Source organism: Nelumbo lutea, chromosome 5 (genome assembly GCF_056320005.1).
Source record: "Nelumbo lutea isolate HS-2025 chromosome 5, American lotus-T2T, whole genome shotgun sequence".
Classification (NCBI taxonomy): Eukaryota; Viridiplantae; Streptophyta; class Magnoliopsida; order Proteales; family Nelumbonaceae; genus Nelumbo; species Nelumbo lutea.
The window spans coordinates 21,042,407-21,056,643 of record NC_142688.1 but is presented as its reverse complement, the minus strand read 5'-3'; the positions used below and the strand labels follow the sequence as shown (position 1 = coordinate 21,056,643).

The 14,237-nt window shown below is 38.1% G+C and overlaps 2 protein-coding genes across 8 annotated transcripts in view; one reads left to right on the top strand and one right to left on the bottom strand.

Annotated features, from left to right (window-relative positions):
• The first annotated feature begins 1,736 nt into the window (after positions 1 to 1,736).
• LOC148850878 (uncharacterized) lies at positions 1,737 to 5,422 on the top strand. Its single transcript, XM_088947362.1, has 3 exons — positions 1,737 to 2,232; positions 2,770 to 3,535; positions 4,997 to 5,422. Exons 1-2 carry the CDS (start codon positions 2,065 to 2,067, stop codon positions 3,076 to 3,078), a joined length of 477 nt encoding a protein of 158 aa, XP_088803488.1. The 5' UTR covers positions 1,737 to 2,064; the 3' UTR covers positions 3,079 to 3,535; positions 4,997 to 5,422.
• Positions 5,423 to 6,101: 679 nt separating this feature from the next.
• The window catches only part of LOC148850877 (nucleolar protein), a 28,345-nt gene continuing 20,209 nt past the window's right edge, over positions 6,102 to 14,237 (bottom strand). For 5 of the 7 annotated variants that reach the window (XM_088947357.1, XM_088947358.1, XM_088947359.1 and 2 more), the window contains 9 exons: positions 14,085 to 14,205; positions 13,861 to 13,998; positions 9,236 to 9,332; positions 8,985 to 9,110; positions 7,185 to 7,277; positions 6,969 to 7,074; positions 6,739 to 6,881; positions 6,536 to 6,622; positions 6,102 to 6,432 (listed from right to left, as the gene is read on the bottom strand). In XM_088947357.1, the coding sequence (XP_088803483.1) occupies positions 6,304 to 6,432; positions 6,536 to 6,622; positions 6,739 to 6,881; positions 6,969 to 7,074; positions 7,185 to 7,277; positions 8,985 to 9,110; positions 9,236 to 9,332; positions 13,861 to 13,998; positions 14,085 to 14,205 (1,040 nt within the window). In that variant the 3' untranslated portion in view covers positions 6,102 to 6,303. The remainder of the gene's footprint in view (positions 6,433 to 6,535; positions 6,623 to 6,738; positions 6,882 to 6,968; positions 7,075 to 7,184; positions 7,278 to 8,984; positions 9,111 to 9,235; positions 9,333 to 13,860; positions 13,999 to 14,084; positions 14,206 to 14,237) is intronic. The other 2 variants (XR_016099774.1, XR_016099775.1) reach the window with 1 other exon arrangement.

The following is a 14,237-nucleotide window of genomic DNA, read 5'->3' as shown; positions in this document are numbered from 1 at the left end:
ATTGGGTTTGTTCTGCTAGGATCCGGTTCGCAAGTGGTTCCGCATATTCAGGCAAAAGTATATAGGACTGGTGTACTGGTGTTGCTAGGCGTTTTATATTAAAACGGAAATAGGGATAGCAATTTTCCATACCCGACCTCCTCGGACCCGATGGGATAGGGGATGGAAATAGCTTTGGTGGGGCGGGGATGGGGGTGGAGACGTGGATTAAAAGGGATATCCAACCGAGGTTGAGGTCAGGGGTGGGGAATGAATTCTTTGTCCTGCCTCGATCCCGATTTTATATATATATATATATATATATATATATATCAAAATATATTTAAAATAGTATTTATATTTTTAAAATTTTTATTTATTTTTTAGAAAAAAATGTTAACTAAGAAATTTCAGGGATTTGGGTCCCTGCGGGGAATCCATCCCCATTGGGGAATGGGGATGGAGGACAACTTTTATCCCGATGGAGATTTAATAGGTGTTTTAATTAAAGGTGTGATTCTTGTCAAAATAAAAATTAAAGGTTTCATTAACTGTAAAAACGTGTACAACCGGAGGGCATTTCAGGAATAATAGAGCTGAAGTAGCATTACCTAGTGCTGTCAATGGGTTGGGTCTATCTGATGGACCAGAACTGGCCAAACCAATTCCAACTATTCCAATTAATAATTGGGTTGATTCCGGTTCTTGCCTGGCCCAAACCAGTTCAGACCCATAACTGATTATTTTATTAAATATACAATATTTTTTTATAATTTTTATCATATTTTTGTTTGAAATAATAATTTTGATAGATAATAAACAAAATAATACTAGTAAAATATGTAATTTATTAATGTAAAAATAATTTTAGTATTTTGTATCAGTGTTATTAAAGTTATATTATCAAAATTTAAATTTTAAATAATTATTTGAATAAACAGATATGGGGATGGCAAATTTCCCCATCCTTGACAGGGACCCGACTTCCCCGACCCGATGGGGTCAAGGATGGGGATTGTTTTGCAGGCGGGGATGGGGGATCAAGGTTGGGGTCAGGAATGAGGATTGTGGTCCCTGCCCCACCCGACCCGACCCGACCCTGATTATATATATATATATATAAAGGGGTGTGTGTGTTGTGTGTGTGTGTGTGTGTGTTATTTATATTGTATATATCAAAATATATTTAAAATATTATTTATAATTTAATTTTTTTATTTATTTTAAATAAAATTAATTTTCAAAAAAAATCTATTATCTAAAAAAATTTCGATGATTCGAGTCCTGGCGAGGAATTCATCCCCGTCGGGGATCGGGGATAGGGATTTGGTTAATTTCAAAATTGGGGGCGTGCCATTCCTAAACAAATAGTTTTAGTATAGCTAGGTTTATTGTGTCCTGATAAACCCAACCATTAACCGAAATGGCTCTAATTTTACCCACCTATTAGCCGAAATGGTTCTAATTTTGTCCCAATTAATAATCGGTTTAGGATTTTGTCAAAATTCTTCTGGTATCACACCTTTCCGGCATTGTAGGTAATTGCTGGGAATTACAGATTTCGGTCACTAAGAGCAACTGGACATCTATTTTGCTCGAGGGTAAATTACAAAGACCCCCCTTCACTATGGGGTCTGTAACAAAAACCCCCTGTACTTTGTTTTGTTACAAAAACCTCCCTGTACTATGACCGTGAGACGAAGACCCCGTTCCGTTAGTTGTTGTAATATTTTTTAATCTCCATACTATCCTTAATCGGGAGAAAAACACTATTCATTTCTCCGACTTCCCAATACACGAACAGCAACAGTGGTAATTGTTGTAGTGGCGGCGGACTTCCGTTGATGACCTTCCTCCCTCTCTCTCTCAGCAGAAGGTTGGAGAGACAGTAATTTGGTGTTTGCTTACATCATTCCTCCATTTCTCTCTCTATCTCCCTCTTTCTCATCCTTACCAAAAGTACAGCTACTGCTACTCGCTTTCTCTCTTCTCTTTTTCTTTCTCACCGCATTGGCTAGTTTTCTAATTAAAAGAGCTAAAAAAAGTAAAGCCTTTCTCTGAAAATTGGTGCTGTAAACATCTGCCATGAACAGCGGTTTGAACAGGGAGATTCCAGATACTTTGGTTGTGATGATTGCAGAGAAGCAGATAATGAGAGTTGGGGGAAGGCAAGGGATACCAGGAAGAGAGAGGAGAGAGAAGGAGATGGGCCCTCCAAAGCCTGCAACAGAAATGAGTGGCGCTGCATCCAGAGTAATGTTTTTCCTTATCTGCTTGTTTCTACACTCTTTTATGGCTCTTCTCTCTATCTTAAGTAATAAATCCATGGATCTCTACTTCTCTGCTCAAGATTCTTTTGGCTTTTTAACTCTTTCGTTTTAACGGTTCTTCTGAGTTGGAATTCTTTTGTCCACAGGACCCATTGATGCATCGAGCTTTAACGTTTTGTTGGTTGTCTGAGAGAGAGATGATCATATGTGGTTTTGGGTTCCGGGGGCATAATCCATTTTCTATTTAATCAAAGTGAACAACCCACTTTTAATATTGGCTTTTGGTCATGTGGTTTGAAATAGGTAGAGATGATGAGTTCTGTGTGTTTTCGAAGTCCTCTTTTTTTGGCTTTTGGGTTCTGGTAAGAGAGACCAGACCACCTAATTTCTTGAACAATAAAAAAGAAGAAGTAAAGAAGTAGAAAAAGAAAACAAAGCAAAGCAAAAAACAGTCGCTAAATTAGATATGTCTAAATTCTAATACTGGAATTCTGATATCATCTGTTTTGCTTGTTTTCAGCGTACAAATGATTCTTCATCCTCGTCACCAGCTGACGAGGCCTTGATCAGAATAAGCACAGTTGAACGCTGGCAAGGAGATTACGAGCATCAACTTATTTGTTCTGGCTTGATGGCAGCTGGATGCACGACTGAGCACATCCGACAAGTCAATCCAGAATTCCAAATTAGCTGCACTGGCTATATTTTGATTTTTGAGGTGATAAAGGGGAAAGGGAAGAAGAGAGATCGAGGGAGAGAGAGAGAGGGAGGACTTCAACTGAAGTCCGCCGCTGCAACAGTTATCATCGTTGCTGTTCGTGTATCGTAAGGTTGAAGAAGATGAATAATGTTTTTCTTTTAATTAATAGTTCTTACAAGAATAGAATGGAGATTAAAAAACACTGCAATGGCGGATTTCAATGAAAAGACTATGGTCATAGTACAGAAGGGTATTTGTCGCAAAAGAAAGTACGAGGGGATTTTTGTGACAGACCCCATAATAAGGGGGGTCTTTGTAATTTACTCTTAAAAAAGGAAAAAAAAACAATTGGTTGTAGTTCCGGGGCTAGTCTACCATACCCGGATTAGACCCGACCCATTGGCAACCGCAGCACTATTCCCCCAGAAAACGGAATCTCAAGTGACACGTCGACAAAAGCGTAAATTTGGTTTTCTACACTTGAGAGTGTAGCTGTACAGTCTTCATCAAACCCTTGTTCTTGTTCATAATAATATCTTCGACTGCTGCGATTTTTGGTTCAAAACGCTCATCAACATTGGCAAAGGTAATTTTTTTCTTTGTTTTTCTTCATGGAAGCTGGCCAATCAACAATTGCTTATTATTTTAATTGCATTACGCTTGTGTGTGTTGATGAGGAATGGAGATTTGAAGTAATGAAAATGATGGAAAATAGAAGCTGAACTCGTCTTTCATCTATCGATTTTTGTTGACATCTTGTTCGATTTCTTCTTCTCTTTTTGGATGATTTTCATTTACCATAAAAGGTTTCTGCTTGATCTTATTCATTCTTACGCATTTTTCTTCATTTATTTGAAGGTTTTACGGATTTCTGTGCCTACCCAAAAACTTTCCCTCCAAGACTCATCTATCAAATCAGTGGTTTTGTATCTGAACATATATTTGTCACTGGTTCACAACAATAATTTCAGTCCATGTCCCCAAAATTAATATAGTCCATTGGTCTTCTATGTTTGACACCCCTTTGAATGCCAACCCGAAGTATGGATTATCCTAAGAGTTTTCATAACCTTATTATGCTAACAAACAGCGTGGAGGGGAATCGTATAGGCATAAGAATGGTATTTCAGTATTTATAGCTCCTCATTTGATTTTATTTGTTTTTTCATCCCCAGATTTTTAAATTTAATTGTACACCTGATGAATATGTTTCATATATTTAGGTTTTGGTTTGACCATTGAGTACAACGATCTCTTTCAAGCACTTTGACTCTGTTTTTAGGCCTAGTTCTTTGTAAAGAAGTCGAAGAAACATGATTACCTACTAAAAAAGCATATACATGTCTCCATTGCACCTGGTTCTCCGCTGTGTCTATTAGGATAGAAGTAAAATAAAATAGTTTGAGAATGATAAGTTACTTCCCCAAAACTCTGATGTTGGTTATATCAATCAAAAGAGCCTTACGTTGATTAGACAATGAGACGATGAAGAGTTCAAATATCAGAAGTTGCAAAAATGACTGATTAACCAATGCATGAGTTATATTTGTATAAATGCTCTAGTAGGAGGGATGTTGGGGTATTATCCTCCAATGGCTTCTACGGTAAGAGGAGAAAAACGCATGTGTTAACATTTGATAATGACCATTCTGAAGAAAAGGAGCATACTAATTAGTATAGAATCCTTTGTTTAAGGAAGCTGGGAAAAAAAAAAAAAAAAAAGAGAGAGAGAGAAGGAAGAAAGAAAAATTAGATTTGCATCTGAAGCATGATAATTATCTCCTCCATTAGTGATTCTGAGCAAGTCAATACTGTGAAATTACCCTCTTAAGAAGACCACACGAGAGGAAAATTGAATTTAATGTGACAACAAAGTATCCTCCCCCTCCCTTGGTTTGCTTGCATAGGAAGGGCCATGCATACGAAACACTGGCGGGTTCACTCGTTGTTTGTTCAAACACGAGCAGCTTTTCCTTTAAATTGTATTGCCAACACTTATTTGTTCAAATTCTCACCTTGACACGATGCATATGTTTGTCTTTGGCAGATTAGAGTTGGTAGATTGCAATGGAAGCCAAATTCTTTCGCTTTCTTAAAATTGTGGGAGTTGGGTTACAGCCACGAGGTTGAACTCACCGTACCACCAGCTGTTCGTGTCTTCTGCTTTAAACCCAACATAGTATGCTGCACTGGAATAGACAAACAAAAAGTTAACCAGTTTGCTGCTGCCGTTCGCAGCTGTAAACCTCCTGAAGTTAAAAAGGGAAAGGGAATAATGTACATTGATGAAGTTAAAAAGAAGAAGCCAGGGAAGAAGTCCAAATAACCACAGGGAGAAGGGGAGCGTGATGGTTCTAATGGAGGTTATGCTGCGATCAGGTGGCCTGGTTTCTGTACCTGGGAATGTTTCCCATTTGTATGCTTAAAGGTTAGAAATAATTTATAAAAATTTGGGAGAGTTTTGATTTTAGAATTTCCTGCTGCAGCAGTAGCACCAGCCTTTGATTTATGTTGGCATTAGAGCCCTCGGACAAAGCCAATTCTGTAATGCCTTTGAACATCCAACGCTGTAAACGTACCCAAGTCAGGATTGGAAGTCTGTAAATTGGCTTGCAGCTTAATTAATCCTAAAGCTGCGATTGGTTTGGAGGAAAAAGTAGGGAAAGGTAAGGAAACCTATACAAGCTTTATAAAGGTTTTCTTACCTTCCCCTTCCTTTCCCTACTTATTAAATCATGTTGAAGTAGGTAGTGTTATATCTGGTCCGTTCAACAAAAGCTCCTGTACGAGACACTGAACAAAACAGATGATCAACAGTGATCCAGTGACAATCTGGCCAGCGCTTTGGAAGTTGGCGTGGATCTATAACTCCAGAAATTGATGCTTGGTTATACAAGCTACAAGGTACCGTTGCTGCTAGTGGGGTTGCCGGTTTCGTTCAACGTAGTTGTTGGATGGTTCTCCATTGAAATAGACCAAATTATTGAAACTCGTTCCCAATTAAAAGAGGGCCATGGCGAATAGGATAGAGCGCATACATTTTTTCGGTAAAATATAAAATCCTTACTAGAATAGTCATACTCCACCTTGTATCAACTCACATCTACTTTTTCATGAATATATACACCTCCACAGTCCAACAACAACAATAATGATGATGATAATGACTTTACATAGCACAATTATCTCTGAGGCCGTATATTTTCTTGTTTCCCCAAAAGAAAGAAACATTTTTGTCCATACTGATACAACTCCCAACTCTTAAAAACTTGGGGCCTTTACTAGGAGAATTGAGACTACAAAATTGCAAGTTTAGATATTACATAGAAACTGAAGTTTTCGCAGCTCTGGAACTTAGCTCGTGAGTTTTGGGGCCTTGAGAAAATAAATACTCCTCACGAATCCTTTGCCCACCTCACCGACATCTTTTAACACATCAATTGGATCTCTTCTTTCCTCCCCTGCTGCTTCTCGTTCCCTTTTCTGCAAAAGCAAACAGTTATCGAAATAACTTGTTAGAATTGTAAGTTGCCAAGCACACGAGAGACAAACACTGCAAATTCTTAAAAAATGTGTATTTTGGTACCCTTGAGAAAGGCTTCTCCCATGTTAGGCCAATGGCATCACCTCCAATAGAGTCATACCAAACCTTAAAAGTGCCAGAGAACTCTTTCTACACATCAAATGGGCAACTGTAAGTATAGAATCTTGACACTCCAGCCCAGTGGGCTCTAGTAATGTGAGGTCATTCAATCGTGGTTACAGATAAAACCAATCCGAAATATTTACCTTTAAATCATCCACAAAGCACCTCATTGGGTCAAAATTTAGCATGAGCTTGTTCTTCAGTTCCTCTAAGTTTCCATGTCTGTCTCCTGGCAATACGTAGGGATGGAAATCTTTACTAGCATTCCCTTTAGCAACATGTTTCCCTACATGACAAGTACACAATGTGGTCAAATAAAAAACAAGTATTGGGGTGTGTGTGTGTGTGTGAGTGAGTGAGAGAGAGTGAGAACCTAGTTTTACTTCGGATGGGAAAAGAAGGCGTTGAGGGTAAGGCAGTCTATCCTTGTGAAGGAGGACTATGGCATCATAGTTGTTTAGAGTTGTTCTGAACAGAGACTGCAGAAAAAAAATGAATTGACAAAATAAAACACTGGAAATAATTGAAATCGAAGGACATGAAACAAAATTAAAGTATAAAGCATGGTGGTTCCAGATGTCCAAATCACCTCCCATCTATGAGAATCCATCTGATCCTTTAGGATGATGTTTGTAAGAAAGTCAGCACTGCGTTGAGCATAGGCCACCATCCTTCTAAGTTCCTTTAATATCAACATGTTCCAAATGTTAGTTGGCAATATTGACAAACTCACCCAAACAGGCATATGGGTAATATCAACAGCCAGAAACTTGTGAATCAGCAACAAGTTAGACTCACTTTACAGGCTTTGATAATGTAGCAAATATACTAAGCATTAGCCTTGGGATGATATTACTAGCTAATAAATTCACAAATAGGGATTTAAGCTCCCTTATGTTATTGTTACCGGATACTCCCTGGTTAATAATAACTAGAGAGGGGCACATGTGAACTGCATGCAAGAAAGGTGGATAGACCCATAGACAGCAAATTACATTGAGAGATAATGGGTGACCCTAGCATATAACCAACTCAACGACTTAATTACAAATTTACAATTACAACATCTCATTATTTATGTTTTGAACTTTTATAAGGCATAATATATAGGAAAAATTAGCAAATATATGTTGAGCCTTGCCAAGATTCTAAGGTTACTTAATATAGTAGTATAAATAATAACAACTATTATTATCATCATCATCATCATTTTTGTAAATGTACCACCCTTCATCAAACAAAAGAAATTGTTTTGTGGGGATTTCTTTTTCAGAACTTTCAGGGTTCCCACTTGTATTCCCGAAACTACCAATCATCCACCCAAAAGGTAGCTCATTAATTCCAGGCCTTGATAGCTTTCGGTGCAAATTGCCTTCATATCAGTAGACCCAGAGCCATCCTAATATCTAGGTTCAATGCCAAATAGCATGGTCTAAATATTTTATAACAAAGTATAAGTAGACTACTTCTCTTGAAGGAATGTAAAAGAAAGTGTAGGTCTGTATATTGAGGTTTTCCTCAGCATAATGTGCATGCCATCTGGAAAGTACATCATGAGTCGTGCATGCAAACAAAGTAAATGGTCCCTCTAAATCTGGCAAGCAAACAAATAAGTTACAAAGATGGTTTGATAGCCTGAAAGTTGGGCAGTATCGCACAGATCAGTATCGTAGAATAAGCACCAAGCATGATCCATTGACAAGGAAAAGTCATACTGCACACAAAATGTCCCTATTTCCCTTATCCATCTCAATATAAAGAGTTCAAAAGATGATTCTGCTTAGCGAGTCCCAGACAGACCAAATTTGGATGCAATCAAGATGAGCATGCCAAGGTGTAATCACAAGGTCAGATGAGGCTCTTCTGTTAGCACGGCATATGAGCTAGGCATCAAGGCCCACAAATACCCTTAAGGAAAGAGGATCAGACACTGTTCCAAAAGGCACTTCCTCAAGCCCTTTTCCTTCCCTCTAGTACCTAGGCCCCCTTCATCTCAACAATGATGCCTAAACAGCCTACAGTCTAGTTTAGGTGACCATGAGCCATTGAGCATCCTGCCATGAACCCTACTGCTTGTGGGAATGAAACAAGATGACCATTCAACAGCTAGATCAACATGGCAGTTTAAGAATAGTTTATTGCTTTCAACATGCTTCTGAATCACATGGTCCATCCCATGGGTGATTTAAAGCATGTATCTTATTAATCACTTGTCTTCATTTGAGGTAGCATAGTAAGAAGTAAGAACTTGAAGGTAGTTTTACGTAAAAGCACATAGTGGTATAAGTAACAAATAAATGACAAGGAAGATTCACTAGATAGCTAACTGGGAGAAAACTCATCATAAAAAAAAATTATGGAACAACATCAGGCACAGTACACTACTTACAGAAGTGTTTGGTGAATGTCTGGTCCAGGCTTCAGATGCCTTGTCATATGCTGTAGCTAAAAACATTGCTGGCTCTACAGTTTTAGCATTTTCTTCGTAAGATTTTCTGCTTAACATAAAGTTCTCCTATACCAGTAAACATGCAATTAGTGGACTGAACCAAAAAGAATATAATTAACAGACATCAAGTAGAAAAATATCAATAGTCAAAATAAGTGTCATTTGATCAGACAGAAATTTGTTGTGCATACACTGATCTCTTTGTCATCCTTCAAGGACAAATCATTGTTTATATCGATGACCAAAGGAGAAAATGTCCAGTCATAGTCAGACAGCAACCGCAAGAACCTGCCATCAATTTGATATATCAGATATGAAGCATATTAATAGCATATAATCCAGAATATGAAAATTATAAGAATGACATAGATGCTAAAGGATCAGAGCCAATAGTTTCGGTTTTCTCCTTTTTAAGCTTTGGGGGAAGAGGGTTAAAACAAAAACAAAGAAATCTTGTATGATGTGGAATTCTGACAAGCATAAAAATTGTTGAGCCACAACCTAAGGGGGTGTTCCATGCTCAGCAATGTGTATGATTTTGTTTCTAAAAATGAAAACTGACACATCAGGCTACTTGGAAGGTTAAAAGATTGATCTTCCTATGGTCCTCTATCCTTACAAAGACATTTTGTGGCTACTGGTTCACAATCATTTTGTCATCCTCTTTTCATGTGCAAATTACACATCCTTGTTTTTGTGCCCCTCCCTTTCTTATTATAATATTTCCTAGGTCCCTGCCCCCCTCCCCAAAGAAAAAGGAAAAACTCGCCAGTCGCCAGTCGCCAGTCGCCAGTACATATACAGGAAAAAAGAAGACAAGAAAGAACAAGCAAATGAACCTTAAACCAGTGTTTTAAAAGGTGCACCAAGGCACAGTCAAGGAACATTCCAAGGCACGTGCCTTGCAATGTACCAAGGCAAAACCCATTTTAAAAGGTGTCTGCCTGATGAGCCTTGCGCCTAAGCCCAGGGGCATATGCCTTTTCAATTGTTTTTTTTTTTTTGCTATTTTTTTGTGGATTCACACCTATATAATGGTTTATCAACTTTTAAATACCATAAGCGTTGTTCTTTCAAATAGGATCTCAAACAGCAAAATTGTTATTAAAGAAGCAATAACAAACAACTAATATATGATTCCTAATCCTAAAATAGAATGAATTATGACTAAAATTACAAATCCAATCTCGTTATATATACAGGCCAAAAATTTAGGTCAGGAATGCTACCCCAAACACCTACATAGACGTGTTTGGGACTCTGCCTCAAAGGCCCTTTACAAAAGCAGAGGATCAATCTCCTAGAATTAGGAAGGCAAAGATGTTCAACATCAAACTAGCTACTTGAAGTAATGCAAGTAGGAAGTAGATAAACAGATTGAAAGTTTCACATGATTGAATTGTTTTTTTCTTATCAGCAAAAGAGTTCGCATGATTGAATTGTTGAGTGTCTGAAGCACTTTGGTACAGTACATATATGTTTGTCCACTTTGAATATGTTTTATATGTACGTTAGTTTGAGCCAATAGGCTTTTTAACACATTTAATTTCTTTTAAATTTTAAGTTTGCATTTTTATATATTGCTGTTTATCTTTTTTTTTTTTTTTAATTGCCACTTCACTTCAAAAAGACATGTGCCTCATCGTGTACCTTGCACCTTGGTAACTAAAAGGCCCTTTTGCTCTTTTTTTAATAATCAACAGAATGCATTGCATTCTTTATAGAAGAAACCCTCTAGCACAAATGGACAACAGGTACAGAACAACAGCGAAAAAGCTGACCAGTATCACTGGCATATTTACATTAATCAACAGTTACAATTGATCCCAGGGACTGGACATCTCCAATCTAAAGATTCCCTTGCAGTTCTTGACCTAGCTAGCCTTATCAGCCATCCCATTTACACTCCTTGGGTCCATCTCAACAAGCAGTTCAGACTTCTTCCCAAGGATGTGGCTTCCCTAATTAAGGTTCCATGATCCTCAATCTAAAGGTCTCTTTGCTTTTCTTGCATTTTGTGTTTTAAAACACTGCCTTGAACCTTAGTTTGAGCCAATTGCTGAAGTTCAACCCTTAAAACCCTAGTCTAAAATTTATCCTCAAGAACCCTAATTTATGACAACAAAAAACCATTTTCATTACTTTATGGTTCCCATGTTCTGTATCATTTGTTCCAAACCATCATTAGACCACAATCTTCCAATTTTATTCAATTTCCTAACCTCTTCATCATTTTTGTCATACCATGACAAGCTATCCTCCCTGCCCATCCAAATACATAGGAAATGCAAACAGATGGAGTCCATCCTTGGCGCTTCTAACCTAGTAGATATAGTTTCCCAAAAGCAGGCCCTCATAACTAAAAGATCTGCTTGACTTGCAATCTTTTCAACAATAAAAATAAGGTGAAAACCCTAAAGATCAATCTGAAAACCAAGGGGATTCATATAATGAGTAGCAACCCCTTCCTTTTGAGAATGGCCTTCCAGTCTCTTCTTCTAGTGCAAGTAGCAAAAAATTGAGCAGAACTGAAAAAATGGATTGTGCAACAGACCATTAGAGTTCTGTACATGAAAGCTATGACTCCACTAACTTCTGCTAAAAGTGAGTAGAATCTAGAGTTCTGGTGACACAGAAAAGATTTTGATCGTCTAAAGGCGTGTTTGCCAATATGTATGACTGTTTTCAAAACAAAAACAATTACCACATCAGTACAAACAATTATTCTTCTTTTTTCGAAAAACAAAGTAACCTATATTGGCAAACACCCTCTTTTTTTATCAATATATTGGCAAACACCCTCTAAATAACAAATTAAGACTTGAATATGCAGACAGAAGTTCGATGATCAATTCTACTACTTTGGCAAGGACACGCCATAAGAAGAAAAAGGAACTTGATTAGCAACAAAATTTAAGAGAACAGTGACTACAGGGCCATACAAATCCCATTTCAAAAGGCTCCCTAGGTACTAGAACCTCATAAATTTGCATGTGATGCTTATAACCCTAAGATTTTAATCAGGTCCACCTCCTTATTCACCACCTATTCCAAGTCTTCCCTTCTCTGAACAATGTAAGTTTTGTCAATTTCCACCTCCCTCTCCAGAAGCAAACAATCTGAACCCAAATCATCCCTTTCTTTAACACATTCAAAAGGTTTTGAAAGTGTCCTTCACCCCAAGAACCTGACCGGTGTTATCCCCAATTGCCTCCCTAGCTTCAGAGACTACTTCCCCTACTTCTTGTTCAGAAGTAAGACCAAGGCTGTTGACTTGATGGTCAGGAACATTTTCAGACTCCTTCAAACAAAAGTCTTGAAACTGGATAGAACAAAGATCATCGAGCACCCCCTATTTACCTTTAAATATATCATTCTTTCTCTTCTACACCCTTTTAAATTTATTGCCATTATTGGATGGGCCAGCACCACAAACGCCACCCAACAGCCAGGAAAAAACCTTCGACACATACCCAATCTCTTCACAAAATCTTTTCTGAACTCTTCATCTTTTTGGGTTTACCGAAATCTTAATATTACTTTTATCTCTTGTTGAACGCAAATCCTTTCTATTCTCTTCCCTTCTCATACCCAAATCTTTGCCCAATCTCCCCGCAACAACTTCTACAAATCTACCCAAACCAACCTCCCCCAAATCTCTGGCAACAAAATTTAGTTGTAATCTAAACACCATGTCAATCACATCACCCACTCTTGCTTCGGCCTCCAAAAAATCAGTTGAACGACAGCCAGAAAAACCACACCTCACCAGCAAGCTTAACTCTCCTCAATTTCAACCCTCTGCCAAACCATCATCTTTTTGACACAAACCACCTTCTCCTTCAGTGCCTGAATTAACGTATCCTGCCGCTGGATTGCCAGACTTCACCTGCTTCATAGCCACTACCAACCCCTACTCAATAGTCTCCTTCCTTGACTTAACAAGAAGACCAATACATACCTCTCCAACAAACAAACCGGTTCTCTTGTTCCCACATGCTAAATCAGCCTCCACAAAGATTAAGGTAGTCATCAACTTATCCTCAGTCCTCTTCTCCTTCCAAGAAACATCTTCCTCGAAAGAAGAATTACCTTTTATGGCGCTAGACAACCCGTGCCCCTCTACAATTGTCTGAGAACCCCTTGAATCAACTTCCCAGGCCCTGCAGATCCAGCAACCATCAGGTCCACCACATGGACGCCTGAATTCCAGGAAGCAACACCAGTTTTCATAAGATCCTTACCAGCATCCATGCACAAACTTTGCACAGGAAAATCCTTCTTAGCTGAGGCTACAAAACCACAAATCTTATCCTTACCCAGTCTACCATCGAGCAACAGATCCCCAGCAAAACTAAGGGCCAAGGGGTTCATAGGGAGACTCACAATGACCCAATAAGTCCGGCCCACTTACCAACCCAGCGCAAGCCTGGTTAGGCCCAACAGCATTAGAGTTTCTTGACCCAAATCTTTCATTATTACTAATGAAATATTGAGTTTACTTTTGACTATCTGCATTAGGTATGCAAGAATTAGTTTATATTACATTATTTAAAAGTAACAGATCAAGAGAACTTCATTGGTCGAAAGTTGGAAATAAAGATTTGTGACAGTACAAAGATAGAAAAGCCTATCCCTCAGTTCATATTACACATTTAGAAGTACATTTTTATGCTAAATTCATCACCTATTGTATAGGACTAGGACAAACAACAACTATAAACAAATCAAGAAGCAGAATCAGATTTTATATTCATCACATCTAGGTAAAACCAAACCAGGATTACATATCCCTTGAGAAAAACAAGAAGCTGACCTTAAAAATCCAGTTATCCGTGAACAAGAAGCTTGAAATGGCAAAGGCTTCAAAAAAAGATATGCAACCAATAATTCAATTGCCTCCGCTGCCAGGTATGCTGAAAACAGATGTGAAGTAACCCATCGTTTTGCAAGTCTTCATAGAAACAGAAAAAAATAAAAAAAAAGTTAGTAACAGTTTTCAAACTTAAAAAAACATTTTAGGACAAGCTGTACCCTTACCGCACAACCGGACCATATGTAGGGTAACAACCCTGTAAACCATTAATCATGCTCGAGTGCTGACTACGGATAAGAAGTTCCTTGTCTATAGAAGAAACTCGCTTTACTTGATTATTTCCAACTACAGTTACAAACAGAAGAACAAATAGAACA

What these genes read in the sequence shown, in the direction of transcription:
- LOC148850878 (XM_088947362.1), top strand. Translation starts at nt 2,065, where the DNA reads ATGAACAGCGGTTTGAACAGGGAGATTCCAGATACTTTGGTTGTGATG. An exon ending in TGAGTGGCGCTGCATCCAGA is followed by an intron (nt 2,233 to 2,769) that starts GTAATGTTTTTC and finishes GCTTGTTTTCAG; the next exon opens with CGTACAAATGATTCTTCATC.